Here is a 27,072-nt window from a genome sequence, read left to right on the forward strand (position 1 = left end):
AGCAAAGGTCGAGAGCCATGCATCGTCTAAAACACGACCCTGCCAAGCCGTACTGCTCACTTAACCCGGAAGTCAGCCGCACTAATGTATCAGAAGGAAAAACCATACACCTGGCTACCGTGTCAGAATGCATGCACCCAAAGCCCACCACAAGAGTCACTGGAACGCGATGGGACTCTCCAACTTCCCGGCTGGCCAAACCCTCCCTTAAGCCAGATGGTACTGGGCCAATTGTGTGCCACCTCATGGGTCTCCCAGTCACGGTCAGCTGCGACACAGCCTGGGATCGAACCCGGATCTGTGGTGCCTTAGACCGCAGAGCCACCTGGGAGGCCCAAAATACTATGACAGCTTTGTGACTTTCAGCATTACCATTTGAGAGCTGTTTGTGACATCATGATTACCATTGGAGAGTTCTATATGTTGAAGCTGTTACATCTAGGGAATGGACCAAGACCTCCAGGGGACCAGTTTGACCAGTTTTTGTTACAAACGTCCGCAGGGTCTTCCAGTCCACCGTTGCCTAGTTACTGAGGAGTGTCAACATCCCATTCTCTGAGTCTATACACCAGAGATTCATTTATTGAGTCAATATGACCTTTAGAAGGTTGCTGGCCGTTGGCTGAAACAGGAAATTGGGCTACTGCAGGCTAGAACTAGCCCCCTCCTCCTCCAGCTCTTCCTCCCCCTCCTCCTCCCCATTCCCCTCCTCCTCCTCCCCATCCTTCCCCTCCTCCCCCCATCCTCCCCCTCCTCCCCCTTCTACCTCCTCCCTCCTCCACCTTCTCCCTCCTCCACCCCCCTCTCAACGGCATCGATTTGTCTTCATAGGTCTAATCATGGATCTACTGGCATCTCTTGGAATAATAGGCGATAGGTTGTCCATAAAACACTAGCATACCAAAAGTTGCACGATGGATCGTTTCAGAAAAATTACAATTCTGATTAGCAATAAAAATTGGTTCGATATTTTACAGAACTGCCAATTGTGCATGCTATGCAAATGATAACGGGGGAACATTTTAAACTGAGCGATTACTGTTCATTTCAATGGGTCTGTCGAAGTTGCGATTGACATTCAAAAGAAGCAATGAACTTGTCATATGCCTGCAGGGTCTACCGGTAAATTAGCTGGTAATATTCGACATTGAGCAAAGAGGTTAAGTAGGAAACCTAATAATTGAGAATTCAATTCATACCAGCACTTATAAGAGGACACAGAAAGATTACTCACAAAGGAAAGCAAAAGCCTTTTTCTAAAAAAAAAAGATCTGTTCCAGTCTTTATTGCAACATGATACAGTACATAATACACCTTTCCAATACGTACCCGCATACCAGCCACTAATTTAGGATATTTTAGCACCATTCTTTTAGGATAAACAGGTAAGGATTACCATGGTAAAACCATTTTTAACATTCCACATACGGTAAGCTACTGGTATTTCAAACTGTGAAACATTTAACAGTATAATTAACCAAAACTCTAAATCAGTTACATACAGTTGGTTGTTTTGAATTATCACAAATGTATATGAAATGAGGAAACAAGCCAAACATAATTAGAAACGTGCACCTTCTGCATCATTTTCTATGGGGATCACTGGCAGCAAACACCAGACATTCTAATGTTCATCTCCATGGGCTAACAAGTGTTTTCCATTTACCAAACCATTATGTTACTATTATATTTCTCCTATTTGGCATTCTGAAACGTAATTCATCACGAAGTCCACACATCTTCACTGTGATGTGGTAGTAAAGTGTATGCAAGTCAGTGAAGAGCATACTGTCTTTGTTCCTTTGACTGCCATGGATCATGAGGCAGTTTTATAAGCTACAGTACAGTGGGCAATGTAGACACGGTATGTTTAGCTATAACTATTCAGCACCTTGGAAGACCTTCAATGAAGTGACCGGAGGTGCAGATGGCCAAGCAGTGTTTTCACTGTGGGTGTTGGCTTAGGTTCTGGAACCCTGTGGCTGTTGGCCTGGGTTCTGGAACATTTTTGGTGTTGGCCTGGGTTATGGAACACTGTGGGTGTTCTTACTGTGTTCTAGAAATACATGCTGGATCCAGGCTCACATCCATATAAGGCCTAAAAGACAATATATCTATTTTACTTTATTGGTGATCTGATGAACATTTCGGAACCTCAATATTGATGTCTTACATTTTTTCAAGCCAAAATAATTCCCCTAGAGTGAGCAGTGAGTAATCTATTGTATTTTTCTTACTGACTCTCCCTCGACTCATCTTGTGAGTTTTAGAGAGGGTATAATTGGTCCACCAGGGACATGGGATGAGTGATGAAAGACATCCTTCAGACAGAATACTCACTGACTTTACCAATCACAAAACAGGGAAGAAGAAACTCATGTTGTATAGCACTTAACGATTTAGTTAGAGAGAACGTAGCGTGAAACCAGGAAACAAGCAATGTTTGAGGAACGAGTGGAACAAAAGCTGTGGTTTTAATACCTTCTCTCTCCAGACTGGTTACTGGCAGACTCTGTGGAATCACCAGAGACACTTAGGTAGAAAAGAAATGGGAAATGTAGTTTTCCTTTTGTAGTTTTCCATTTCCCTTTGAAAGTCTTACGAGTCTTGTCTACTTAAAGGCCTCACACGCATTCATGAAGTTGGATTCCCTTTGGAGGAACAATGAACAAACACTGTACAATAGGTAATTAAAGCTGTCACAAATGGTTTTGTTGATGACACACTATCTTAGATTGTAATAAAGGTTAAGATAGTAATTCTACAGATACCCAGAGAATGTGAAAGATCAGTATTCACCCTGTCCAGTACTGGTGGCCCGTCTCTCATTATTCAAGACGATTGCACTATTAGAAGCTTACAGGCAAGGCAAAACAAAGTATGTAGTCGTTCACCACCATCCACAGCCTCATTAAAGATCTGTCCATGAAACTTAATATTGACATTTCAGATTGTGCCTCATTCAGGCCAATGTTCCCTTCCCATAAATTGAAATAACTTGACTGGATCACTACCAGTTGACTCCAGAGGAGCTGCCTACTGCTGGATCAATGATGTGGCTACTGACTGATGGGTTGAATCTGATGTTAAACCCATACCAGACTTACGACTGTGTACGTTGACAACTCTATCAAGGTATAAATGGCTGTTCTGTAACTGTGGCTCCATCTTTTACCAGACATGGGTAGAGATGGTATTTGTTTTCTTTGAAATAGTTTTGAGCATTTGAGTGAGCCTGCCTAAAGTGCCAGATCAGCAGGGTTTGCCCTTTTGACGACTACTCCATTGGTTCCATTGTGCCAGGCAAGCTCAATCAAGCGAAAATAAATCCTATTTGAACCCAGGCCCAGTAAGCATGACTGGGTCTTTTACATGGTCCTTCGAGCCGGATAGGAACAATGGCAGTCCGTCTAAGTTGAACAAATAACGTAATTCTTGATGATAACATTACCAAATATCAGACACAAACCGACCCTCCACACCCACTTACCCTGGTCATTTCACCCCCAACCCTCACAACAAAAACAAAAACAAACTAATTCTGACCGGCAGGCAGGCAGAACCCTTCTCTCGTGCTCCCTCCAAACTAAGGAGATATATTTTTATAGAAAGAAAAGTTCTTGGTTCATCCTGACACATCCCAGTTCATAAATAGCTGGACTTGTAGCTCTCTAACTGCATCCCAAATGGCATCCTATTCCCTTTATAGTGCACTACTTTTGACCAGAGTAGTGCACTATACAAGGCATTGGTTGCCATTTTGGAAGCAGTTAGTGTGTCTCTGTCTCTTTAAGTCCCCTTGATGTTCTTGGTGTGGGGTCGTGATCCCAGACTAGCGTAGTAGGCACACTGGGAGGGGTCACACTGTCCTGGGGGTCCGCTGGGGCCTGGCTGGCCATGGGGGCCAGGATTCCCTGGTTCTCCCTGAGCTCCAGCCGCCCCGGGCTGCCCGTCCTTACCATAGCCTGGCATACCTGCTGGACCTGGGGGGTGGAGTAGCAAAGTCACACTGAAGCAACTGCTGCTTTCTTGGGAAGTTCAAGTGTCAGTCACTCACCCCACTCATGCTGGATAGTGCATAGTTTAGCAACTACGGATCTCAAGATGGACACAAACAAACATCCATTTAGAATGATATTGTAGTAATAGAGACATTCCATTGATATATTGCTGTAATAGATCAACAGTACTGTACCTATAGGACCTGATGGTCCAGTCTCTCCTCTCTGTCCAACTCCGTTTTCTCCCTTGTCTCCTCTGGATCCTCTCTCACCTGGACGGCACAGAGATGATAGACAACACTCACAATGATGTTCTTACAGACAGTGTCTAAATCAAGAACACCAAAGGCAACTAATATAAATGGTTGGTGTAAATGTGTTTTGTGGAAACCTGAAACCTCTCATGTAGTGGTTTGACAATATTACACTTTTTAGTCTTATGCTCTCACATTGTCTGTATATCTGAACCAAGAAATACAGTATGTGTGACCAATAATAATGGTTCTTCACTTTGGATAAGTTACCTTTAGGACCCATGGGTCCCCTCATGCCGTCTCCTCCATTCTGCCCTGGCATGCCAGGCTCCCCTGGGGGCCCGGGGCGACCGTGGCTCCCGTCTTTCCCCGAGGGGCCTGGAGGTCCTGGCCGACCTGCCGTGCTCTTCACATGGGCCGGCTGGATCTGGGCCATCAGGTACGCCATTTTGTCTGGAGGTGGGACACACGGACACACATGATTAGGACTTGCACAGCTCATATGAGGTCAAACATACATAGCATACATTGCAGATTGCACTAATGTCCCATTGTCCCTAACAATACGCCAGTCTCACCATCTAACGCTTTAGCTAGTTCCTCCTGGATCAGCCTTCTCATTGTTTCCAGTGATGTTGACTCTCCCTGTTGGAAGGAGAAATTAGCATGTTTACATCATCGATTTCCAGATGCCTGTATTATTTTCTATAGCACTTTGACTGGATATGAACCAGAGTATATTGTAAATAACAAGACCGTTAACCTGCTGAGCTAAAAACCTGGCGGTTAACTCTGGGGAGCCATTGCAAGTATTCAAGTCACTACTCACTCGTGGTCCAGGTTGTCCGGGGTTTCCAGGTGTTCCCTGAGGCCCGGTAAGTCCCACCTCTCCTGGGGGTCCGGACATACCCATCATCCCTGTGTGGCCCTTACGGCCTGGGGGCCCCGGGTTACCAGGCATACCTGGATCTCCAACAGATCCCTTATCTCCCTTCCCACCTGAGTCCCCCTACAAAGACATCCAACAAAACACACTCAGAGACAATATAAACAATGGTCTACTTATGGTCTGTGGTTGGGCCTGCTCCTGTATGTACTCACCCGCTCTCCTTTGACTCCACGTTCTCCTGCTCTGCCTGACATACCCTGTGAAACAGACAAATAGTTTGTTTAGTGTGTCGTTGGCAAGACATCTCCCAATCCATGTTCCACATAATATCCATTTCATAGTGTAAAGATACTAAAAGTAGCTGATGAAAATTGAAATATGTCTCCAAAAATCAATCAACAAACGAACCAATCAATCAATCACTCAATGGTTCTTACCTGTTTTCCCTCTGGGCCGACAGGACCAGTAGGACCCTAGATAGATAGAGAGACGGAAGGAAGAGACGTTTAAGTAAAAATACATTTGATCAAATCAGAAATGCTTGCGTCACAACTTGAAATCCTCTTATGGCTTAACCTCAACTCAGACTGTTCCAACATGAAGGACTAGGAGGTATAGCAACAGTAGCTTAGCACACTAGTAATGACGTTGAGGATCAGGAATCGCTATTTACCAAAGGTCCCTTTGGCCCACTAAAGCCTGGTAATCCTGGGTTCCCAGGGTCTCCCTTGGCTCCAGCGGGACCCTGTAATACACACAGAAACATGGGGACTTTCACATGGCGTAGTCATACTGTAGTTGAACAATCAAATTGTATTTGTCACATGTGCCGAATACAACACCTTACAGTGAAATGCATACTTACAAGCCCTTAACTAAGAACGCAGTTTTAAGAAAAATACACTCAAAAAACAAAAACAAACAAAGAGCAGCAGTAAAATAACAATAGCAAGGTGATATACAGGGGGTACGGATACAGAGTCAATGTGTGGGGGCAACAGTTAGTCGAGGTAGTTGAGGTAATATGTATATGTAGGTAGAGTTATTAAAGTGACTATGCATAGATAATAACAGAGTAGCAGCAGCGTAAAAGAGGTTGGGGAAGGCACTGCAAATAGTCTGGTAGCCATTTGATTAGATGTTCAGGAGTCTTATGGCTTGGGGGTAGAAGCTGTTTAGACTTCTCTTGGACCTAGACTTGGCGCTCCGGTACCGCATGCAGTGAGGTAGCAGACAGAACAGTCTATGACTAGGGTGGCTGGAGTCTTTGACAATTTTTAGGGCCTTCCTCTGACGCCGCCTAGTATAGAGGTCCTGGATGGCAGGAAGCTTGGCCCAGTGATGTACTGGGCCATACGCACTACCCTCTGTAGTGCCTTGCGGTCGGAGGCCCAAGCAGTTGCTTTACCAGGCAGTGATGCAACCCGTCAGGATGCTCTCGATGGTGCAGCTGTAGAACCTTTTGAGGATCTGAAGTAGAACCTTTTGAGGATCTGAAGACCCATGCCACATCTTGAAGCTCCTTTGTCTTGATCACGTTGAGGGAGAAGTTGTTGTCCTTGCACCACACGATCAGGTCTCTGACCTCCTCCCTATAGGCTGTCTCATCGTTGTCGGTGATCAGGCCTACAACAGCGTAATTGGAAAACTTAATGATGGTGTTGGAGTTGTGCCTGGCTGTACAGTCATGAGTGTACAGGTGGGGGCTGAGCATGCACCCCTGAGGGGCCCCCGTGTTGAGGATCAGCGTGGCGGATGTGTTGTTATCTACCTTTACAACCTGAGGGCAGCCCGTCAGGAAGTCCAGGATCCAGTTGAAGAGGGAGATAGCTTAGTGATGAGCTCTGAAGGCACTATGGTGTTGAACGCCGAGCTGTAGTCAACGAATAGCATTCTCACATAGGTGTTCATTTTGTCCAGGTGGGAAAGGGCAGTGTGGAGTGCAATAGAGATTTCATCATCTGTGGATCTGTTACGGCGGTATGCAAATTGGAATGGGGCTAGTGTTTCTGGGATAATGGTGTTGATGTGAACCATGACCAGTCTTTCAAAGCACTTCATGGCTACAGACGTGAGTGCTACGGATCGGCAGTCATTTAGGCAGGTTACCTAAGTGTTCTTGGGCACAGGGACTATGGTGGTCTGCTTGAAACATGTTGGTATTTCAGAATCAGACAGGGAGAGGTTGACAATGTCAGTGAAGACACTTGCCAGTTGGTCAGCGCATGCTCAGAGTACACGTCCTGGTAATAAGTCTGGCCCTGCGGCCTTATGAATGTTTCCTGTTTGCTTATGGCTGTATACAGCTCATTGAGTGTGGTCTTAGTGCCAGCATCAGTTTGTGGTGGTAAATAGACAGCTACAAAGAATATAGATGAAAACTATCTTGGTAGATAGTGTGGTCTAAGGCTTATCATGAGATACTTTACCTCAGGTGAACAAAACCTCAAGACTTCCTTAGATATCATGCACCAGCTGTTGTTTACAAATATACTAGGACGCCACCCCTTGTCTTACCAGCTGCTGTTCTATCCTGCCGGTACAGTGTATAACCTGCCAGCTGTATGTTATTCATGTCGTCGTTCAGCCAAGACTCTGTGAAACATAAGATATCACAGTTTTTAATGTCCCGCTGGTAGGGTATATGCACTTTTCGTTCGTCCATTTTATTATCCAGAGATTTTACGTTGGCCAATAGTACCGATGGCAAAGGCAGATTAGCCACTCATTGCCTGATCCTCACAAGTCACCCCGATCTCCTTCTGTGAAAATCCTCTGTCTCTTTATCCTGCGAATGATGGGATGAGGGTCTGTTTGGGTGTCTGGAGTCAATCCCTCTCGGCCGACTCATTAAAGACAAATTATTCTTCCAATTCAAGATGAATAATCGCTGTTCTGATGTCCAGAAGCTCCCAGAAGCTCTTTTTGGTCATAAGAGACGGTAGCAGCAATATTATGTACAAAATAAGTTACAAACAAGGCGAAAAAAACAAACAAAATAGCACGGTTGGTTAAGATCCCATAAAACGGCAGCCACCCTTTCCGGTGCCATTATCTCACAGGCAGCACTACTCGTTATAAGGGACTGGGTGAGATTAACCTGACGTTTAGCTTTCTGACATTCTTATGAACATTGCTTTTGTTGGAGGTAAATCTCCCAAAAGATCTTGCAGTGGAAGACTAAACAGCTGCAAGTGATTAATATTCATATTTTCAAGGGCTTGATCTAGCTGGCTGTGGAGTACCAGATACATGGTAGAGAGAAGCTACTGTGTTCGCAAAATACAAACAGCATTTCACTGCATGTGCATGTTTCTGTTTTCACAGAAGCAATGTATGCAATGTTAAGAGCAGTTAGTGCTGTATATAAATAATCACTCACAGGAGTACCAGGGGCTCCTGGCTTTCCTGAAGGTCCTGGTTCACCAGGTTTACCCTTGAGAGAGGTTAAGAGGTAGAGATGGAAGGAGGGAGGGAGAAAGAGAGAGGGAGAGAGAACGAGAGAGGTAGAGAGTGAGAGAGAGGTAGAGGGAGAGAGCGAGAGAGGGAGAGAGAGCAAGAGAGGTAGAGGTAGAGAGGGAGAGAGCGAGAGAGATAGAGAGGGAGAGCGAGAGAGGTAGAGGGAGGGAGAGGGAGAAATACAGACAGACATTAGTGTCACTTTCTATCAACCAGGTTGCCATCGTGCTAAGTCTGGTGTGCTAAGTGTCAGCAGATAAAGGCTTGTCAACTGCAGTGTAAAGGTGACTTACATTCTCCCCTCTCCGGCCAGCAAGGCCCTCTGGTCCAAGTGGTCCAATATTACCCTTCAAAAACAAACACAACGCATATATTAGTGAGACATTCCCTGTATGTTGATAATTACAGAGTTATAATTGGCTAAATTCATGTTCTTACTCACGTCTTGGCCAGGTTTACCCTCCGGTCCGCTACGGCCTTCCTTTCCATCTTCACCCTGATTGGTTAAGGACAGAAATATATTAATCAATCAATTCACAGTAGGCCCCTCTTTTCCTAATTTAGTTCTATAGAAAATGTTTTGATTATAGCTATAGAAAGGGGCTCCAATGGTCAAATGTATGGGGATTAGAGGAAAAACTCCAACGCATTGACCTTGATGGCCTGGATGTACGAGTCTGGGGTCAAGGCGAGACACTCTTATACAGCACATACAATGTGTTCTTTAAAATCCATAGGTTGACGTGGAGGTAGAGAGGAGTCAATCCAACATAACCCTCTGTTTTAAGAGAGGTGTTCTGGTGATTCACTTGGGCACTTGGTCCATCTCGGTCAGAGAAAAGGCTGGCGGGGATGTGAGCCTGGCACTGTGATTCAGTGCCTCAGTGGTGTCTGTAATGAGGCATGCCATTGGTCACACTATACTGAGACATGCTATTGGTCACACTGCTGTGGAAGATATCGTATACTAGAGCTAAGAGCTGAGTGAGATTTAATAAGAGTAGGCATGTGCACAATTTTGAGAGTGAGATTATTTGATCTTGACAGACCAGGGAAGACAGAAGCCCACGTTCATATTCAACACTTTATGGCCTAGTCATCTAATGTGTTGACTATTGTGACATGGGAGTCAAAGGACTGACCTTTGACCCTGGTGGTCCAGGCTCTCCTCTGTGACCCTTGAAGCCCTGCATGGAGATAATCATCAACATGAATACTAGTGAAGTTATATTTTCATTAACCACACAGTTAAATAATCCTCCCCACAGTTTAAGTTCCTCACAGGCATTCCCCTGAGTCCGGGTTGTCCCTGTGGTCCTGGCTCTCCTTGTTTACCCTGAGATCACACCACACGGTTAGATTAAACACACCAAAGGAATTATGTGCATTAAATATGCAGGGGACACATATTGTGCCATGTATAGCCAGAGACCATTATGACGGATTATGTACAGAATACAGAATTACAGTACAGGACATACGGAATATGTTGGGAATAATATCCTGGCCAGATCATGTGTACTCACAGATTCTCCTTGTTCTCCTTGGCGGCCATCTTTGCCAATTTTGCCCATTTGACCCTGTGGAACATTCAGCTTTTAGAATTTAGACTTAATTTTCAAACTGTTTATTTACAGTCCACTCCATAAGTTCCACGTATGTTATCATGGTTAGCTTGAGATAGAGGTAGTACTAGTATTGTTAGTATCTATAATATTGTATGTCTTCAGCAGGTCATTTCTACTCCTTCACAAGAGTTTATCAACAGCGTTTCTCACCATTAAGCCTGGTAGACCCGGTGGCCCCTGGATTCCCTTCATCCCCTCCTTGCCCTGCAGGGTGGAGACAGACACAAGATAGTTCCACAGATTCAACCAGGATAAATCAACAACAACACAACCATGATTAATGACCTCTGCCAAAACAACACTCAGCCCAGTTGATCTATATGGCCAGCCAGTGGGATGAGGCCGATATAAAACTGATGACATGTAGTGCAATATGTGGTCGGAAAATGAAACACATTGACAACATCCTGACTTTTTCTCCAGGGGCTCCTGGGGGACCGATGGGGCCGGGTTGACCGTTGTTACCCTACAGAGAGATGAAGAGGGAAGAGTCAGAAAGAACATTCATCCTACTGCAATGACCATAGGAGTTGGCAATACAGTTCACAGGGATATGAGACTAGACTACTAAATAGCAAAGATGGTGGCCTATGTTAGGCACTGGTAGTACCACCAGGCAGGTACATGTACTCACAGGATTCCCCATGATGCCAGCAGCACCGGGGTGGCCGGGGGGTCCGGTGTGGCCTATTTCACCTTTGTCTCCAGGCCCTCCTTGGGGTCCTCTATCACCTTTCACACCCTGTAGGACAAACAGTAAATAAATAATGCATATCACCTCCGGCCACTGTGTTGTATGGCAAGGGACATAACAGACACAAACCACTAGATGTTTTCAGGTCTTCAACTCAATAATTTATGTTCTATGGAAGGTAAAAGTGTGCGGGTAATAATCGGGTGTGGTTGAGGAGGACTTGCCTTTTCTCCGTTAGCTCCTGGGGGTCCAGAGGTTCCGGCTGGGCCTGCCTGGCCCTGCAATGACAATGATGCAGACACCATCAGTTCCTGGCTAGCTAAAGTTAATCTCTCTATATCTCTCTTTCAGGTCTGTCTGTCTTTGTCTCTCACCCTGGTTCTCCTTCTCTCTCCCTCTCCAAAAAGACCATCAGCAGCCCTGTCTCCAGGTCCTGATCATTCACTATACCCCCCAGACGACAGGAAGCCTAACGATGCTGAGAGAGCCAGTCTCATACCTTCCCACCACTTCAGTCAAACACAGTGTGATGAATACAGGAGACTCCTCGCTATTCTCCTACGCCACTGTCTGAGGCATGCTACTTCTATGAAGTTAAATAGACCCTATCCTGAAGAAGATTTATTTAACTCCACTTCCTGTCTGACTGACGTGCCCTAAGTAAACTGCTTGTTGCTCAGGCCCTGAAGCCAGGATATGCATATAATTGGTACCATTGGAAAGAAGACAATCTGACGTTTGTAGAAATGTTAAAATAATGTAGGAGACTATAACACAATAGATATGGTAGGAGAAAATCCAAAGAAATACCAACATTTTGTTTTTTGAGAGAGCCTAAAGTTAAATCCAGCTCCCAGATTGCAATTCCTATGGCTTCCACTGGGTATCAACAGTCTTTGTTCAAGGTTTCAGACTTGTTTCTTCCAAAACGAGGAAGAATTCTGAGTTTTGATACAGGAACAAAGAGTTGGAAATCAGTCTGTGCGCGCATGAGGAAGAGGATGCGCACCTGCTAATATCACTTTTCTATTGAACATACTTCTTTCCGTATGAAATATTATAGTTTAATTACATTTTAGGGTACCTGATGATTAAATATAAACATATTTTGACTAGTTTTAACAAAGTTTAGCGATACCTTTTTGGATTTCTTTCTCTGCAGTTGAACGAGTGGATTACTTAAATTGATGGCACCAACTAAACAGACGTTTTGGGATAAAAAGAAGGATTTTATCTAACAAAACGATACTACATGTTGTAGCTGGGACCCTTTGGATTGCAAATCAGAGGAAGATTTTCAAAAAGTAAGTGAATATTTCATTGCTATTTGTGAATTTATTTTGATGTGGGGCGCCGTCCCCAAACAACCGCATGGCATGCTTTCGCTGTAAAGCCTATTGTAAATCGGACAATGCAGTTAGATTAACAAGAATTTAAGCATTTAACCGATATAAGATACTTGTATGTACCTAAATGTTTAATATCCATAATTTTTATGATTATTTATTTGAATTGCGCACCCTCCAATTTCACCGGAAGTAGTCGACAGGTGTCCCGCTGGCGCGCCGCCTAGCCGTAAGTTCTCTTTGTAGTGTTAAGAGTCTGAAGAAGTGCGATAGAGAGGATCATATTATCCCTATTAATGATTCAGGATGTGCCTTTATCATACAACAGATGGAATAGCATGGTGCTCTGACTTTGTCCTTACTTGGTACCCGTCCTGTCCATTCTTCCCTGGGGGTCCAGCTTGTCCCTTGTCCCCTGGTGTCCCTGGCAGACCAGGCTGTCCCGGGGCTCCGGCTGGGCACTCTGAACACACATCCTGAAGGAATAGGAGAAAAACTGAGTGATGAAAGAATCCTTCTGTCTCAGAATAAACTGTATCATCAAAGATGGAGGAAACAGTACTATGGTAACAGCGCTCTCCTCCTTACCTTCAGATTCAAATCCGACAAGTCTGCTGCTGCTCCCTGAAAGAGATGGTTTATATTAGTTTGATCCATTATTATACAAAGGTTGATTGGACTGATTTTCACATTATTTGTTTGAATACGTCCTCAGAGGTGTTCCATCAGTGCAGTGAAAACGAAGGTACAGTATAGTGAAGGTACAGTATTTGGCCTGAGTTTGCAGTGTTGTTGGGACGTTTCCAACCCCATTTACTGTACTGGTCAACTTACTGGCTCTCCTGGGGATCCCTTCTCTCCTGGTCGTCCTGGTAAACCATTGTGTCCTGCAGGTCCCTGTGTACCAGCGACGCCTGACAGACCTCTCATGCCCTGAACCAGGAAACAAACAGCAGTCACTTGAACTTTTCTTTCAACATTACTCAGTTCATGTTTTCACATTGACTTTGTCACTCTAATTATGACAAAAATGTTTTTACCGCCGGTCCAACTGCACCATTTGGCCCTGAAGGTCCCTGTAAAAGATAAAGATGTTCTCAATGTTCAAAATATGCTGCAAGATTGAGTGTGTGTGTGTGTGTGCGTGGTTATGTGTGTAGAGTGGTTGTCTATACCGGGGGTCCGACTTTGCCTTCTCCTGGAGGACCCCTGTTCCCTGGTACCCCCTGAAGTCCCTGGGATCCGGGTTGGCCCTGGAACACACAGACAGAACCTTGGTTACCATCCAATAAGACACCAACAGAACCTTGGTCACCATCCAACCAGTGTCTTCTTAATGCAATCGCCAATACTCTCTGATGACATTGCTGTACTCGTAATCGTAATGTTTGGCTCAGAGAGTTCTGCTGTGCTGAGCAGAGTGGTTGTTGATCTTTGCAGGTCTCGGCTGCTCAGGCAAGATACATCACATTCGTGTTTATTTCTAGCAACAGAGAATCCAATCTGAAGTTTTAGTATTCAGTGTGGTGGTTGTAAAGGTGACCATGGAGGATGGTTTAACAACTACAGAGATGTAATCAACAGAATGTGCAAGCAAGGCCTTGCACTATCCTCAATTAATTACTCTCTCTATCCCCCCACCCCACTAATCTCCTGCTCCCAAAAACATTGTTATTAAATCAGTGTGTCAGTCATGGTATGGTGGTCAAAGAAAATTGCTTTTGTCCAACCAAAATGGATTGTTTTCTTCCTAAGCTAGAGAAAAAGAAAACCTTTTTGTCACCAGAATCACTCCAGGCTTCAAGGCACTGATGTTTCTCTCTACCCCTCCCTCCCTTCCACCCCAACCCAACTTTAAAATTACATTACCTTCTGGCCGGGCTGTCCTTCAATTCCCTGCTGTCCAGGATCACCCTGTAATATAATATCACACATAACACTATTATGAGCCCGCTGGCTGGTCAAATCAAACACTTGGCATTTAAAGTCTTATAGGATAAAAGACATGGTCCTACAGTTCCCTGGACTAGGTTAATAGAAACCAATGTAACACATAGGAGAATAATCACTATGTATTTGTGCAAATAGTGTACTGTACTGGTGTGTGCATGAGGGCTATGTGTTATGTGTTATAGAGCAGCAGCTGACAGTAGTAAAATGGACACACACACACACACACACAGCACATGTCCTGCTGGGTTCCTTCATTAGTTGAATGTGATAAAGCAGAAACGGTGTATGTTCTGTTTGTTTGCTTTCTCAGCGTTATCACCATATGTTTGTGGTGTAGAAAATGAGTAAAAAGGTTCCAGGTCAAACCGTTGGCATAACTGTATAATGCAGGTGGTACCGCACTAACATAAGCAGTCATACTGCAGTATGGTTGTACTTAAATGCATGTTGATTTATGTACATGTGCAGCCAATACTCGTACAGGATGTGAATGGCTTTTAATTTGAAACCCCAGAGCCTGAGATATTAATTTCCTGATTGGATATGTGCCAACAAACTCTGGTTCATTTTTCTTAGAGTCTGGATAACAAGTTAGATGTGTGTTAATTCTGTAGTCAGGACGTTTTCCTGCCTATGCCACAAGACCATGCAAAACTCTTGATCTTGGTTATTGTGGTCACACAGACAGGAAAAACTCTAGGTTTGAACGTCTTATACAGTGATGTTTCTGTGTCTTACGTTCTGTCCGTCCTTGCCCTTCCCGGGTAGGCCAGGGGGTCCTTGTATGCCTGTATCTCCAGGAGGGCCTGGGGGGCCACCACGACCCTCCTTCCCCATCTCTCCCTGGAACACACCACACACAGGGAGATGAGCAGAGCATAGTGTTGCATAGCATAGCTTAGTCATTCACACAGCACGAGTTACAATAGAAGGTCCCTAGGACACACGAGTTACGGGTTACAATAGAAGGTCCCTAGGACACACGAGTTACGGGTTACAATAGAAGGTCCCTAGGACACACGAGTTACGGGTTACAATATGATGTCCCTAGAACACACAAGTTACGGGTTACAATATGATGTCCCTAGGACACACGAATTACGGGTTACAATATGATGTCCCTAGAACAACACATTTGAGATCACCTGTTTTTCCATATAGCAAAGCAGTGATACGGTTACTGACCCTCTCTCCTCTCTGTCCAGCTATTCCAGGTGGTCCAAGGGTTCCAGGGATGCCCTGTGTCATAGACAGAGAGAGAAGTTCAGGGCACACGTTAGGTCAAAAGTTAGTTTAAAGCATTAGGGATGTCCTCAAGCACCAGCACACAAATTCCATATGTTTAAAATATTTTTGGGCTGTCATTTTCGCAAAATGAACCTACCACATTGCCAGGCAGTCCACGGGTACCCTGTGTACCCTGCAATCCTGGAGGACCCTGGAATAGAAACAAGGCTTCATTCACAACTGTCTATACGTAATAGTATTATCAGACAAATATGCAGTAGTAAGGACCCAGAACTTACAGGCTCTCCTTGTCTCCCAGTCTCTCCTTTAGGGCCAATGTCACCTTTAGGTCCCTGAATTGAAGGGGATAACCAACAAGGTTATGAAGGAAGCGGAAATCATTCAGTATAATATGTCAAATTATGTCGAGGTTTGATTTCTATTTTCCAATGGAGGACACCTTATGTCGGTCCTTATACAATCCGTGATGAAATTCGACAATATAAAACAATGATTGAGCTCATAGCGAATCAACTAAATATGTTGAAAATGTATTAATTTGTCTAAGTTTCTCATTAGACATGAACAGAATACATCAGCGATTCGTATTTCCTGCAACTTTCTGAAGACCAGAATGCCCCTGTCTGTGTGCGTGCAGTGTCTGTCTACCACTTTCTATAAACTGGGTGGTTTGAGACCTGAATTCTGATTGGGTGAAAGCCGTGGTATATCAGACCATATACCACGGGTATGACAAAACATTTAGTTTTACTGCTCTAATTTCGTTGGTAACCAGTTTATAATAGCAATAAGGCTTCTATGGGTTTGTGATATATGGCCAATATATATTTTTTACATTATTTAAAATTGAACCTTTATTTAACTAGGCAAGTCAGTTAAGAACAAATTCGTATTTACAATGACGGCCTACCCCAGACAAACACGGACGACGCTGGGCCAATTGTGCGCCGCCCTATGGGACTCCCAATTACAGCCGGATGTGATACAGCCTGGATATATACTGCGTTGCGTCATGCTTAAGAACAGCGCTTAGCCGTGGTATATTAGTCGTACACTACACCTCCCGGGCCTTATTGCTTAACTCTAGCCGTTAGCGATGACGCCAAGGAAAACCGTCTTCTCAATGAAATGTTAACTACAAAGTAGGCTGTGCTTACCTGGCAAAATGCTATCATGATTATTTGCATCAATTCAGGGTATTTGTTTTGCAAACTCTACCATCACATGAGCGCTACAAAAACACAGCTGAACAACAGCCTCTTGCTAGGCGCGCACTTGAATTAAAGGGTCACTAAAATGTCTTAGAATTTTTCCCTGACCTCAAAGATGATCTCCTGATGTGGTTTAAAAAGCAACTTAACATATTGATTGCCATGTGTGTTTTTCTGTTGCTCATTAGAAAAATTTGATTTCAGTCTTAAAAGGAGTGTTTCCTGACCAATTAATGAAGTTTGTCCCCTATGAGGCTCTGTAGATGCAGATGTCTATTTCACTTCCTCAAAATCCCAAGAATGAATCTAAGATAACTCAAGAAATATGTCATTGATTTTGATGGTTTTGCCAAGGATGTTTTAGTTGCTCAGTTTTACATCTAACTAAGGAGTTTGATGCAGTATTTCTCAAGTAAAGAAAAGGTGACGTGTCTGTCTCAATGTCTATGCTATTGGATAAAGAGCAATCACCGCAGCTGTTCACCACAAGACCTTCATTTACCCTTTGTGACACATGGATGTTCAAAACTTTGTCTTAGACGAGACTGACTTTATGACCAAAAGTATCCTATTTGCACTTTGTAGTCAAAAGCAAATAACTTTTTCTGACTGCTATTGAGGCCACATAGGCCGTTTCAAAGGGATTCGGTGCTTTTTAAAAGCAGTCATTCTTTAAGCGTTGTACAAAATGGTGTTAGGCCAAAAAAAAAGACGTATTTTAAAGGGCCCTTATGTTATTGTTTCTACATCGGTTGTGAATAGATGAGTGTCCAAATATAAATAACATTTGATTGACTGAAGTCCTTACCTGTGGTCCGGGCAGTCCCGCAAAGCCTTGTTCACCAGGCACTCCTCGTTGACCCTTCACACAACACGCAGGTTAGTAACATCCCCAGAATGATGTTCAACGTCAAACAAATGATTCCGTATTTTGCACTGCCATATGATTCCTTTCAAAGCAAACAGTGTCCTAGTGGTGGAACACTGTAACTGCAGCGGTGGTGTAAAGTACTTAAATAAAAATACTTTGAAGTACAACTTAAGTCGTTCTGGGAGGTATCTGTACATTACTGTTAATATTTTTGACAACTTTTACTTTTACTTCACCACATTCCTCATGAAAATATGTACTTTTTACTCCAATACATTTTCCCTGACACCAAAAAGTCCTAATTTGAGTGCTCAGACAGGACAGCATTATGGTCCAATACACTCACCTATCAATATAACTCATTGTTCATCTGATCTGCCTCAGATCTGGTGGACTCACTAAATACAAATACTGCGTTTGTAAATTATGTCTAAGTGTGGGAATTTGAGGTATAGAATATACTTTGACTTATGACAAATGAATACTTTTTCCACCACTGTGCATAAGTACATTTTAAACCAGAACTTTTAGACTTTTACTCGGGTAGTATTTTAGTGGGTGACTTTCACTTTTACTTGAGTCGTTTTCCATTAAGGTATCTTTACTTTTACTCAAGTATGACAGTTAAGTACTTTTTCCACCACTGAACTGCAGCATAGTTGATGTCCATCTGACTCTACCAAATAAAGGGGACACTTTCATCAACTCGCATCTCTTTTGGCATCCAATGGAGAGTTTGGAGCACTGCTGATTTTCCCCAAATGCAGCCTAATGTTACTCCATTGGAACTGTAGAAGGCTCCTTCTATTCTGAACTCACAATATCTCCTGGATTCCCCTGCTCTCCCTTTTCTCCTCTCTCTCCAGGTGTTCCCTGGGGAGAAAGAAACAGGATAAATGCACATCCAGGTTGTGTAATATTTCTGTATAGTAATACGTGTTGTGTACAGTTTCTAGGACTGGCGACAATCAACTAAAGCCTACATAAAAAAAAATGTGTTGAGGACCTCCCGGGTGGCGCAGTGGTCTAGGGCACTGCATCGCAGCGCTAGCTGTGCCACCAGAGACTCTGGGTTTGCGCCCAGGCTCTAATGCAGCTGGCCGCGACCGGGAGGTGCATGGGGCGACGCACAATTGGCCGAGAGTCGTCCGGGTTAGGGAGGGTTTGGCCGGTAGGGATATCCTTGTCTCATCGTGCACTAGCGACTCCTGTGGTGGGCTGGGCGCAGTGCACACCAGGTGCACCAGGTGCACGGTGTTTCCTCCGACACATTGGTGCGGATGTCTTCCGGGTTGGATGCACGCTGTGTTAAGAAGCAGTGCAGGTTGGTTGGGTTGTGTTTCGGAGGACGCATGGCTTTCGACCTTCGCCTCTCCCGAGCCCGTACGGGAGTTGTAGCGATGAGACAAGATAGTAACTACTAACAATTGGATATCACGAAATTGGGGGGAAAAGGGGAGAAAATTAAACATTTAAAAAAATGCCTGGAGAATTTAAATTTAAATGCCTGGAGAAATTGTCTAACACAGAGCAGTTTCTAACCAGCAAGGTCACACCAGATCGACTTCAGTATTCATTGTTTCTCCTGGTCCCCAGGATGTCGAGAAATGCCTTCAATACCATTCACTAGGGAGTGTGAGCCAATTATATCTAGTAGGCTCACCGCCTTAAAGCACACGCTCCGGCTCTGAGGATTGTGGGTTCGGTCCCAGTGCTGGGCACTTATTTTAATTTTAACCCTATCCCCCTGGACAAACGTTGAATACTGAAGGGAGACTGTGAGATCTTGTTGGTTTCTACAGTACTTACAGGCTCACCAGGCTCAGGGATAACATTGGCCACCTGAGAGAAAAACAGAGACAAGTTAGTCAGCAAGCATCCTCAAATTGCAATGCATTTTTCCAGGAAGTTTTTTGTTTGCTTAGTTGTACATGGATCCAAATGTTTTATTGTTTTGATATATGCATGACAGAAAGATGATTCGGTTCACAAACATGTAAATTTCCACTGTTCTAATTTACTACAATACATTGTGTCCTTCCCTGAGTTATTTTACAGTGTATTAATATCGGTGGAGGCTGCTGAGCGGAGGACGGCTCATAATAATGGAGCAAATGGAATGGCATCCAACACCTGGAAACCATGGAAACCATGTGTTTGATACCATTCCATCAATTTCGCTCCAGCCATTACCATGAGCCCGTCCTCCCCAATTAAGGTGCCACCAACCTCCTGTGGTTAATATGGTCATTTGCACCAATCAACATCCCTCTACTTTACTCACATTTCCTGGTATTCCTGGAGTTCCCTTGGGTCCCGTGTCACCCTGAGGCGACACACACACACACACACACACACACACACACACACACAGTGTGTGAATGTTAATTAACTCATTACAAAACACTAGTCCTGGTGGTCCTTAGTGAGACAAAGTGAAGAAGAAGTCTCTGACAAATACACTCTCTGATACAAGCAGCAAACATCTTTCATGCAGCAAACATAGCTTTTAAGCTAATAAACATGCTCATCCAATCACTCGTCAAGCAAAACACACAGTAACAAGAACCTTGTTCATTGTTACTGACTGTCTAGTAATGATAAAGGTAAGAGACTGTACGGCTTTTAGATGATGTTGTGACATACAGTAGCTAGCTGTTTACATGAGTCTTTGTGAATCAATGTCTCATACTGTATCTCTGTCTTACCTTGTCACCTTTGTCACCCTTTGGCCCGAAAGAGCCGCCTTGTCCCCGGTCACCCTAAAAAAGAAACCACAAGACACAAACAGGAGCATAGTACACAAGGATATTTAGATGCAAGCTGTCATTGGGCTGATGCACAATTCAGGAGTGTAGCTTTAATTGTGCTTATGAGATCAAACTCACCTGTCCTCCTTTCTCTCCTTTTGGTCCAACAACACCTGGTTGTCCAGTTAAACCAACTTGTCCCTGTAAGACACACACACACACACAGAAAGATGAAGAGCATGTGAGATGGGAACTTTTAGTTGAGTATAATGATTTAAGGTCATAGCCAGGTATTAGTAACTCACGCCCTCTCCTCCAGGTCCTCTTGGTCCCGGTGGTCCTTCCTCACCCTATAGCAGGGACACATTCGGTCATCATGAGATCATAAGATTCCTCAGACCACGATTGACATTTCTGTCACACTGTCTATTAACTACGTCTGCATTCAAGTGGGGGGCTGTAAGGAGCCATGCGCAATGAAAAAAGGATTGTCTATAAACGCAGAGGTATATCTCAGATGGTTTCTATTCAACAACTCCAGCTCCTATTTAATGATCCTTCCAGATTAGGTGAAAGGGATACTTTAAAAGTAACCTTTATAGACTCTATATAACCTTCAGTCTGCTGCATTACTTTTATGAAGTACCTTTGATATGGCCCGGGTGTCCAGACAGAAGTTGCATCTGAAATGGCACCCGACTGTAATTCATATGTAGTTCACTACTTTTGACCAGAGCTCTATGGAGTGTTCTATATAGGAAAAGGGGTGCCATTTTGGACAAAGAGTAGTATCACTGTACCTTAGGACCAAGTTTACCAGGGAAGCCATCCAATCCAGACTCTCCTCTAGGCCCCTATGGAGATGAATGAATAACACAGCTTAGTACATTTATGGCATTGTATCAGATATTATCCTAACTAACACAGAACGTTGTCACAACGCTGAAAATAGGTTGGTCATGGCATTACCATGTGACAACATTCTGAGAACCTAAACGTGTCGGTAAGGATACCATCCTCTAGAACTTTGGAATGTTACATGTTATTAGATGTTTCCTTACTGTTTTTTGAGGAATAAAGACCTGAAATGTTCAGTTGGTTATAAAACATGAATCACTACTTCTACTAATGCTACACTGACCTTGGCTCCGTCATTGCCTGGAAGTCCGTCCAGCCCATCGTTTCCAGGTAAACCCTTCCAACAATAAATATTGGGATAAGTCTGGGACATGAGTGCTTAGACAACTCAATGTTACTTTAGTGAATCATATTATAACATGTCAAACATGTAACCTGTAAATGTGGAAAAAAATATACTGTAAACTTACTGCTTTGCCTGCCTCTCCTGGTTTCCCTGAAAATCCAATCTCGCCAGGTAGACCCTGAGCAAAGAGAATGAAACATATTACTTTTTCTATCATTTCCATTTCCTCTGAGTGGGTTACATTTGCTTTGGATGAGCTTTTGGGATGACTGCTGACAGTAAACTGCTGTACAGCCTTCAATGGATTGTTGGTGCACCGAACTCACAGGAGGTCCAGTTTGTCCAGGTCTTCCTTGCCCTCCAGGAGGCCCCTGGGAACCCTATAAAGAGACACAGCATCATCAACAAAAACGGTCATCAACCTCAGTCCAACAGGCAAGACATATAGTACCAGCATCAGCCACTAGAGGGGAGAGTATTGTAAAGTACAGTACTGTATTCTAGGTTGGTCTGATATTCTGTCAGCTGCAAGTCGTGGAAATATAATAGTAGGGCGATGAGTTATTCCTGGTAGGTACTGTAGTGGTGTAATGTAACTATGTAAAAAAAATACTTTGAAGTACTACTTAAGTCATTTTTGGGGGGTATCTCTTCTTACCTATTTATGTTTGACAACTTTTACTTCTACTTCACTACATTCCTAAAGAAAATAATGTACTTTTTACTCCATACGTTTTCCCTGACACCCAAATGTACTCATTACATTTCAAATGCTTAGCAGGACAAGACCATTTTCCAATTCACACACTTATCAAGTGAACATCCCTGGTCATCCCTAATGCCTCTGATCTGGTGCTCACGAAACACAAATGCTTTGTCTGTAAATGATGTCTGTGTTAGTGTGCCCATGGCTATCTGTAAAAACAAAAGGAAAAAAAAGAAAATAAATTGTGCCGTTTGTTTATTATAAGGAATTTTTAATATTTTATCATTGTACTTGTGATAATTAACTGTATTTTAGCAATGACATTTATTTTTGATACTTAAAGTATATTTATAACCAAGTACTTTTAGACTTTTACTCAAGTAGTATTTTACTGTGAGATATTCACTTTTACTTGAGTCATTTTCTATTAAGGTATCTTTACTTTTACTCAAGGATGACAATTCGGTACTTTTTCCACCCCTGCTGGTAGGGTGGTCGCCTTGTCTAAAGAAATTCCAGGCCCTAAGGCGCTAATTATTGCTTTTAAGAGTGATATTGAATATTAATTAATTTATGCAATTTGGATGAGTTCTGAAAAGGCTGAGAATACATTATTTTCCATCCAGTGGAAGTGTTTAGTGACGGTAGTACTGAGAGAGAAGTTGTGTCAGGTACACAGTCCATGGTGAGTAGTTAACATCAAGAATGAAATGCCATTGAATGAGCCCAAGGTTTAAGAGGTGTGATGATAACTGACACCTACTCCATTCATTGTGTCAAAAGAGTTCTTATGAAAGGTTGGTAATGACTCACATCAACACCATTATCTCAGAAACCCGAGACCCACTCCAATTTGCATACCGCCCAAACAGATCCACAGATAATGCAATCTCTATTGCACTCCACACTGCCCTTTCCCACCTGGACAAAAGGAGCACTTATGTGAGAATGCTATTCATTGACTACAGCTCAATGAATAGCTCAACAGCTATTCATTGACTACATTGGCTAACCGGGCGATCTGCATTGTGTCCCACCCACCCACCACCGGCCAACCCCTCTTTTACGCTACTGTTACTCTCTGTTTATCATATATGCATAGTCACTTTAACCATATCTACATGTACATACTACCTCAATCAGCCCTACTAACCTGTGCCTGTATGTAGCCACGCTACTGTATGTAGCCTCGCAACTGTTATTTTTCACAGTCTTTTTACTGTTGTTTATATTTCATTACTTACTTATTGTTCACCTAATACCTGTTCTGCACTATTGGTTAGAGCCTGTAAGAAAGCATTTCTCTGTAAGGTCTACACCTGTTGTATTCGGCGTGCGTGACAAATAAACTGTGATTTGATTTGATTATGATGCAGGGAATCATACTGTTACACATAGGCTTCATGTTCCAACAGATGTTTATGTCACGGAATATATCTGTAAATGATCTGATACTGTAGGACACAATAAAGAGTGCCTGCCATGGATAGCACATAGACATAAACTGGTGTTCTTACAGGAGCTCCGGGTAGCCCGTCAACACCAGGTAATCCACTTTCACCTTTCTTGCCCTGAAAAAGGAAGACACAAAATCAAGCATCATACATCAACAAAAAAAAACATAACGTTGGGAGATAATAAACCTGTGCCGGAAAACATGTTTATTCACTTAGTAAAATCAACCCTTTAAAACCTCTGCTGCTTTGGCAACTCCTGTACTTGAATCAGACTCTCTCTCTCTCATTGAATGCACTGTGATATACTGCCCCCTGCAGGATTCTGTAAGATACTGCGTCATGTTTAACGTGAGACGGCCCTACTGCTGTGACTGATACTGTTAATGTAAACTATGAGCGGGTGGACAATTCTTTGAGGCTTGTCAGGGAAACAGCTGACTGATGATGGCTGCGGTGTGGACTGTGAAGCGTATGAGGAGCCAGGGAAGGTCCACTACACAGATGATCAACCATGTGACTGGCCCTGTCGGCCATGAGAGCATCCTTATCACAGCAGAAATCCCTCAGTGACTTCACATCCTCAATAAACACACACACACACCTTAAGCACCGTATGAAAACTTCAGTTAACACTACATCCCAGAAACTACTATATCCCTTGTCATTGAAATTGTTAATGGCTCTGGGCCAGCCCCCATCCCACCAAAGTGAAGGTCTCAGCAACAGTAAAAACACACTGAGGTACAGTTAAGTGCTTCAAGCCATGACAGAACATCCCAAAAGGTCAAAGGGAAAATAGACCAAGCTGTAACCAGCTGTTGTGTTGCTCAGAACAGAACAGAAGAGAGTAGACTAGGCCAGGGGATCCACTCTGAATAGCCCACAGTGAACAGGTTACACTTAGCGCTCCGGTAGAGGTAGTAAGGAGGACAAAGTAGATAGGTATCCTAGCAGTTACGAGAGTTTGGTTAATATCTAAACGGTCCCTGGTTTGACTCCAAGAGCCGAATAGGTGAAAAAATGACCCATCCTGTCTCAGCCTCCAGTATTTATGCTGCAGTAGTTTATGTGTTGGGGGGCTAGCGTCAGTCTGTTATATCTGGAGTACTTCTCCTGTCTTATCCGGTCTCCTGTGTGAATTTAAGTATGCTCTCTCTAATTATCTCTTTCTCTCTTTCTTTCTCTCTCTCGGAGGACCTGAGCCTTAGGACCATGCCTCAGGACTACCTGGCATGATGACTCCTTGCTGTCCCCAGTCCACCTGGCTGTGCTGCTGCTCCAGTTTCAACTGTTCTGCCTGTGATTATTATTATTTGACTGCGCTGATCATTTATGAACATTTGAACATCTTGGCCATGTTCTGTTATAATCTCCACCCGGCACAGCCAGAAGAGGACTGGCCACCCCTCATAGCCTGGTTTCTCTCTAGGTTTCTTCCTAGGTTTTGGCCTTTCTAGGGAGTTTTTCCTAGCCACCATGCTTCTACACCTGCATTGCTTGCTGTTTGGGGTTTTCGGCTGGGTTTCTGTACAGTACTTTGAGATATCAGCTGATGTACGAAGGGCTATATAAATAAATACATTTGATTTGATATGATTTGATTGAGAAAGGCATTTAGAACTAATTACTTCTGTAAGTCTGTAAGGCTTCCGACTCTGTCAATCACCATATTCTTATCGGCAGACTCGACAGCCTTGGTTTCTCTAATGACTGCCTCGCCTGGTTCACTAACTACTTCTCAGATAGAGTTCAGTGTGTCAAATCGGAGGGCCTGTTGTCCGGACCTCTGGCAGTCTCTATGGGGGTGTCACAGGGGTCAATTCTTGGGCCGACTCTTTTCTCTGTATATATCAATGATGCCGCTCTTGCAGCGGGTGATTCTTTGATCCACCTCTACGCAGATGACACCATTCTGTATACATCTGGCCCTTTTTTGGACACTGTGTTAACATACCTCCAAACAAGCTTCAACGCCATAAAAACACTCCTTCCGTGGCCTCCAACTGCTCTTAAATGATAAAAACTAAATGCATGCTCTTCAACCGATCGCTGCCCTCACCTGCCTGCCCGACTAGTATCACTACTCTGGACGGTTCTGACTTAGAATATGTGGACAACTATAAATACCTAGGTGTCTGGCTAGACTGTAAACTCTCCTTCAAACTCAAATTAAGCATCTCCAATCCAAAGTTAAATCTAGAATCAGCTTCCTTTTTCACAACAAACCATCCTTCACTCATGCTGCCAAACATACCTTCGGAAAACGGACTATCATACCGATCCTTGACTTCGGCGATGTCATTTACAAAACAGCCTCCAACACTCTACTCAGCAAACTGGATGCAGTCTATCACAGTGCCATCTGTTTTGTCACCAAAGCCCCATATACTATCCACCACTGCGACCTGCATGCTCTCGTTCGCTGGTCTTCACGCCAAACCCACTGGCTCCAGGTCATCTATAAGTCTTTGCTAGGTAAAGCTCCGCCATATCTCAGCTCATTGGTCACCATAGCAATAACCACCCGTAGCATGAGCTCCAGCAGGTATATTTCACTGGTCATTCCCAAAGCCAACACCTTCTTCTGCCGCCTCTCCTTCCAGTTCTCTGCTGCCAAAGACTGGAACTAATTGCAAAAATCACTGAAGTTGGAGACATATCTCCCTCACTAACTTGAAGCGTCAGCTGTCAGAGCAGCTTACTGATCTCTGCAGCTGTACACAGCCCCTCTGTAAATAGCCCATATTTGTTTTTGTTTATCTACTCTTTTGCACACCAGTATTTCTACTTGCACATCCTCATCTGCACATACATCACTCCAGTGTAAATTGCTAAATTGTAATTACCTCGCCACTATTGGCCTATTTATTGCCTTACCTCCTTACTTCATTCGCACACACTGTATACAGATTTTTCTATTGTGTTACTGACTGTACGTTTGTTAATCCCATGTGTATCTCTGTGTTGTTGTCTGTGTCGCACTGATTTGCTTTATCTTGTCCATGTCGCAGTTGTAAATTAGAACTTGTTCTCAACTAACCTACCTGGTTAAATAAAGGTGAAATAAAAAATACAAAAAAGTCACTCTGGATAATTGTGCGTCTGCTAAATAACAGAAAAAATGTAAATACTACGGAGGTACGGTGATGCCTTCATAATAAATACAGTGTCAACACCACGTTCATATGAGAAACCTGTCATGTAATTTTCTAAATGTGTAACCATCAAAGTCCTATGGCGAGGGTATTCCTCCACACATACAGTGACCGATTGAGCTCCTTTTGTCATAGTTCGTGCACAGTTGATGGAATGAGATGTTTTCTATCTAAATGTAAGGGGCTTAATACAGTTGCACTCCAGCCACTAGGGGTATTCAGGTGAAGCCCATGGGGAAATAAAGA

At 43.5% G+C, this 27,072-nt stretch overlaps 1 protein-coding gene across 4 annotated transcripts in view; it reads right to left on the minus strand.

Moving 5' to 3' along the window:
• Window positions 1–1,259: 1,259 nt before the first annotated feature.
• The window catches only part of LOC115128524 (collagen alpha-1(XXII) chain-like), a 77,718-nt gene continuing 51,905 nt past the window's right edge, over window positions 1,260–27,072 (minus strand). For all 4 annotated transcript variants that reach the window (XM_029658426.2, XM_029658427.2, XM_029658425.2 and 1 more), the window contains 40 exons: window positions 23,732–23,785; window positions 21,835–21,888; window positions 21,633–21,686; window positions 21,446–21,499; window positions 21,105–21,158; window positions 20,610–20,654; window positions 20,443–20,505; window positions 20,263–20,316; window positions 19,839–19,880; window positions 19,364–19,396; window positions 18,374–18,427; window positions 17,492–17,545; window positions 15,751–15,804; window positions 15,609–15,662; window positions 15,410–15,463; window positions 14,963–15,067; window positions 14,141–14,185; window positions 13,447–13,524; window positions 13,312–13,347; window positions 13,106–13,204; window positions 12,860–12,895; window positions 12,634–12,747; window positions 11,150–11,203; window positions 10,866–10,973; window positions 10,644–10,697; window positions 10,382–10,435; window positions 10,130–10,183; window positions 9,886–9,939; window positions 9,746–9,790; window positions 9,046–9,099; window positions 8,897–8,950; window positions 8,527–8,580; window positions 5,818–5,889; window positions 5,582–5,617; window positions 5,357–5,401; window positions 5,085–5,264; window positions 4,834–4,900; window positions 4,526–4,708; window positions 4,196–4,273; window positions 1,260–3,983 (listed from right to left, as the gene is read on the minus strand). In XM_029658426.2, coding sequence (XP_029514286.1) covers window positions 3,790–3,983; window positions 4,196–4,273; window positions 4,526–4,708; window positions 4,834–4,900; window positions 5,085–5,264; window positions 5,357–5,401; window positions 5,582–5,617; window positions 5,818–5,889; window positions 8,527–8,580; window positions 8,897–8,950; window positions 9,046–9,099; window positions 9,746–9,790; window positions 9,886–9,939; window positions 10,130–10,183; window positions 10,382–10,435; window positions 10,644–10,697; window positions 10,866–10,973; window positions 11,150–11,203; window positions 12,634–12,747; window positions 12,860–12,895; window positions 13,106–13,204; window positions 13,312–13,347; window positions 13,447–13,524; window positions 14,141–14,185; window positions 14,963–15,067; window positions 15,410–15,463; window positions 15,609–15,662; window positions 15,751–15,804; window positions 17,492–17,545; window positions 18,374–18,427; window positions 19,364–19,396; window positions 19,839–19,880; window positions 20,263–20,316; window positions 20,443–20,505; window positions 20,610–20,654; window positions 21,105–21,158; window positions 21,446–21,499; window positions 21,633–21,686; window positions 21,835–21,888; window positions 23,732–23,785 — 2,730 coding nt within the window. In that variant the 3' untranslated portion in view covers window positions 1,260–3,789. The remainder of the gene's footprint in view (window positions 3,984–4,195; window positions 4,274–4,525; window positions 4,709–4,833; window positions 4,901–5,084; window positions 5,265–5,356; window positions 5,402–5,581; window positions 5,618–5,817; window positions 5,890–8,526; window positions 8,581–8,896; window positions 8,951–9,045; window positions 9,100–9,745; window positions 9,791–9,885; window positions 9,940–10,129; window positions 10,184–10,381; window positions 10,436–10,643; window positions 10,698–10,865; window positions 10,974–11,149; window positions 11,204–12,633; window positions 12,748–12,859; window positions 12,896–13,105; window positions 13,205–13,311; window positions 13,348–13,446; window positions 13,525–14,140; window positions 14,186–14,962; window positions 15,068–15,409; window positions 15,464–15,608; window positions 15,663–15,750; window positions 15,805–17,491; window positions 17,546–18,373; window positions 18,428–19,363; window positions 19,397–19,838; window positions 19,881–20,262; window positions 20,317–20,442; window positions 20,506–20,609; window positions 20,655–21,104; window positions 21,159–21,445; window positions 21,500–21,632; window positions 21,687–21,834; window positions 21,889–23,731; window positions 23,786–27,072) is intronic.

This window comes from Oncorhynchus nerka, linkage group LG4, assembly GCF_034236695.1.
Source record: "Oncorhynchus nerka isolate Pitt River linkage group LG4, Oner_Uvic_2.0, whole genome shotgun sequence".
NCBI lineage: Eukaryota > Metazoa > Chordata > Actinopteri > Salmoniformes > Salmonidae > Oncorhynchus > Oncorhynchus nerka.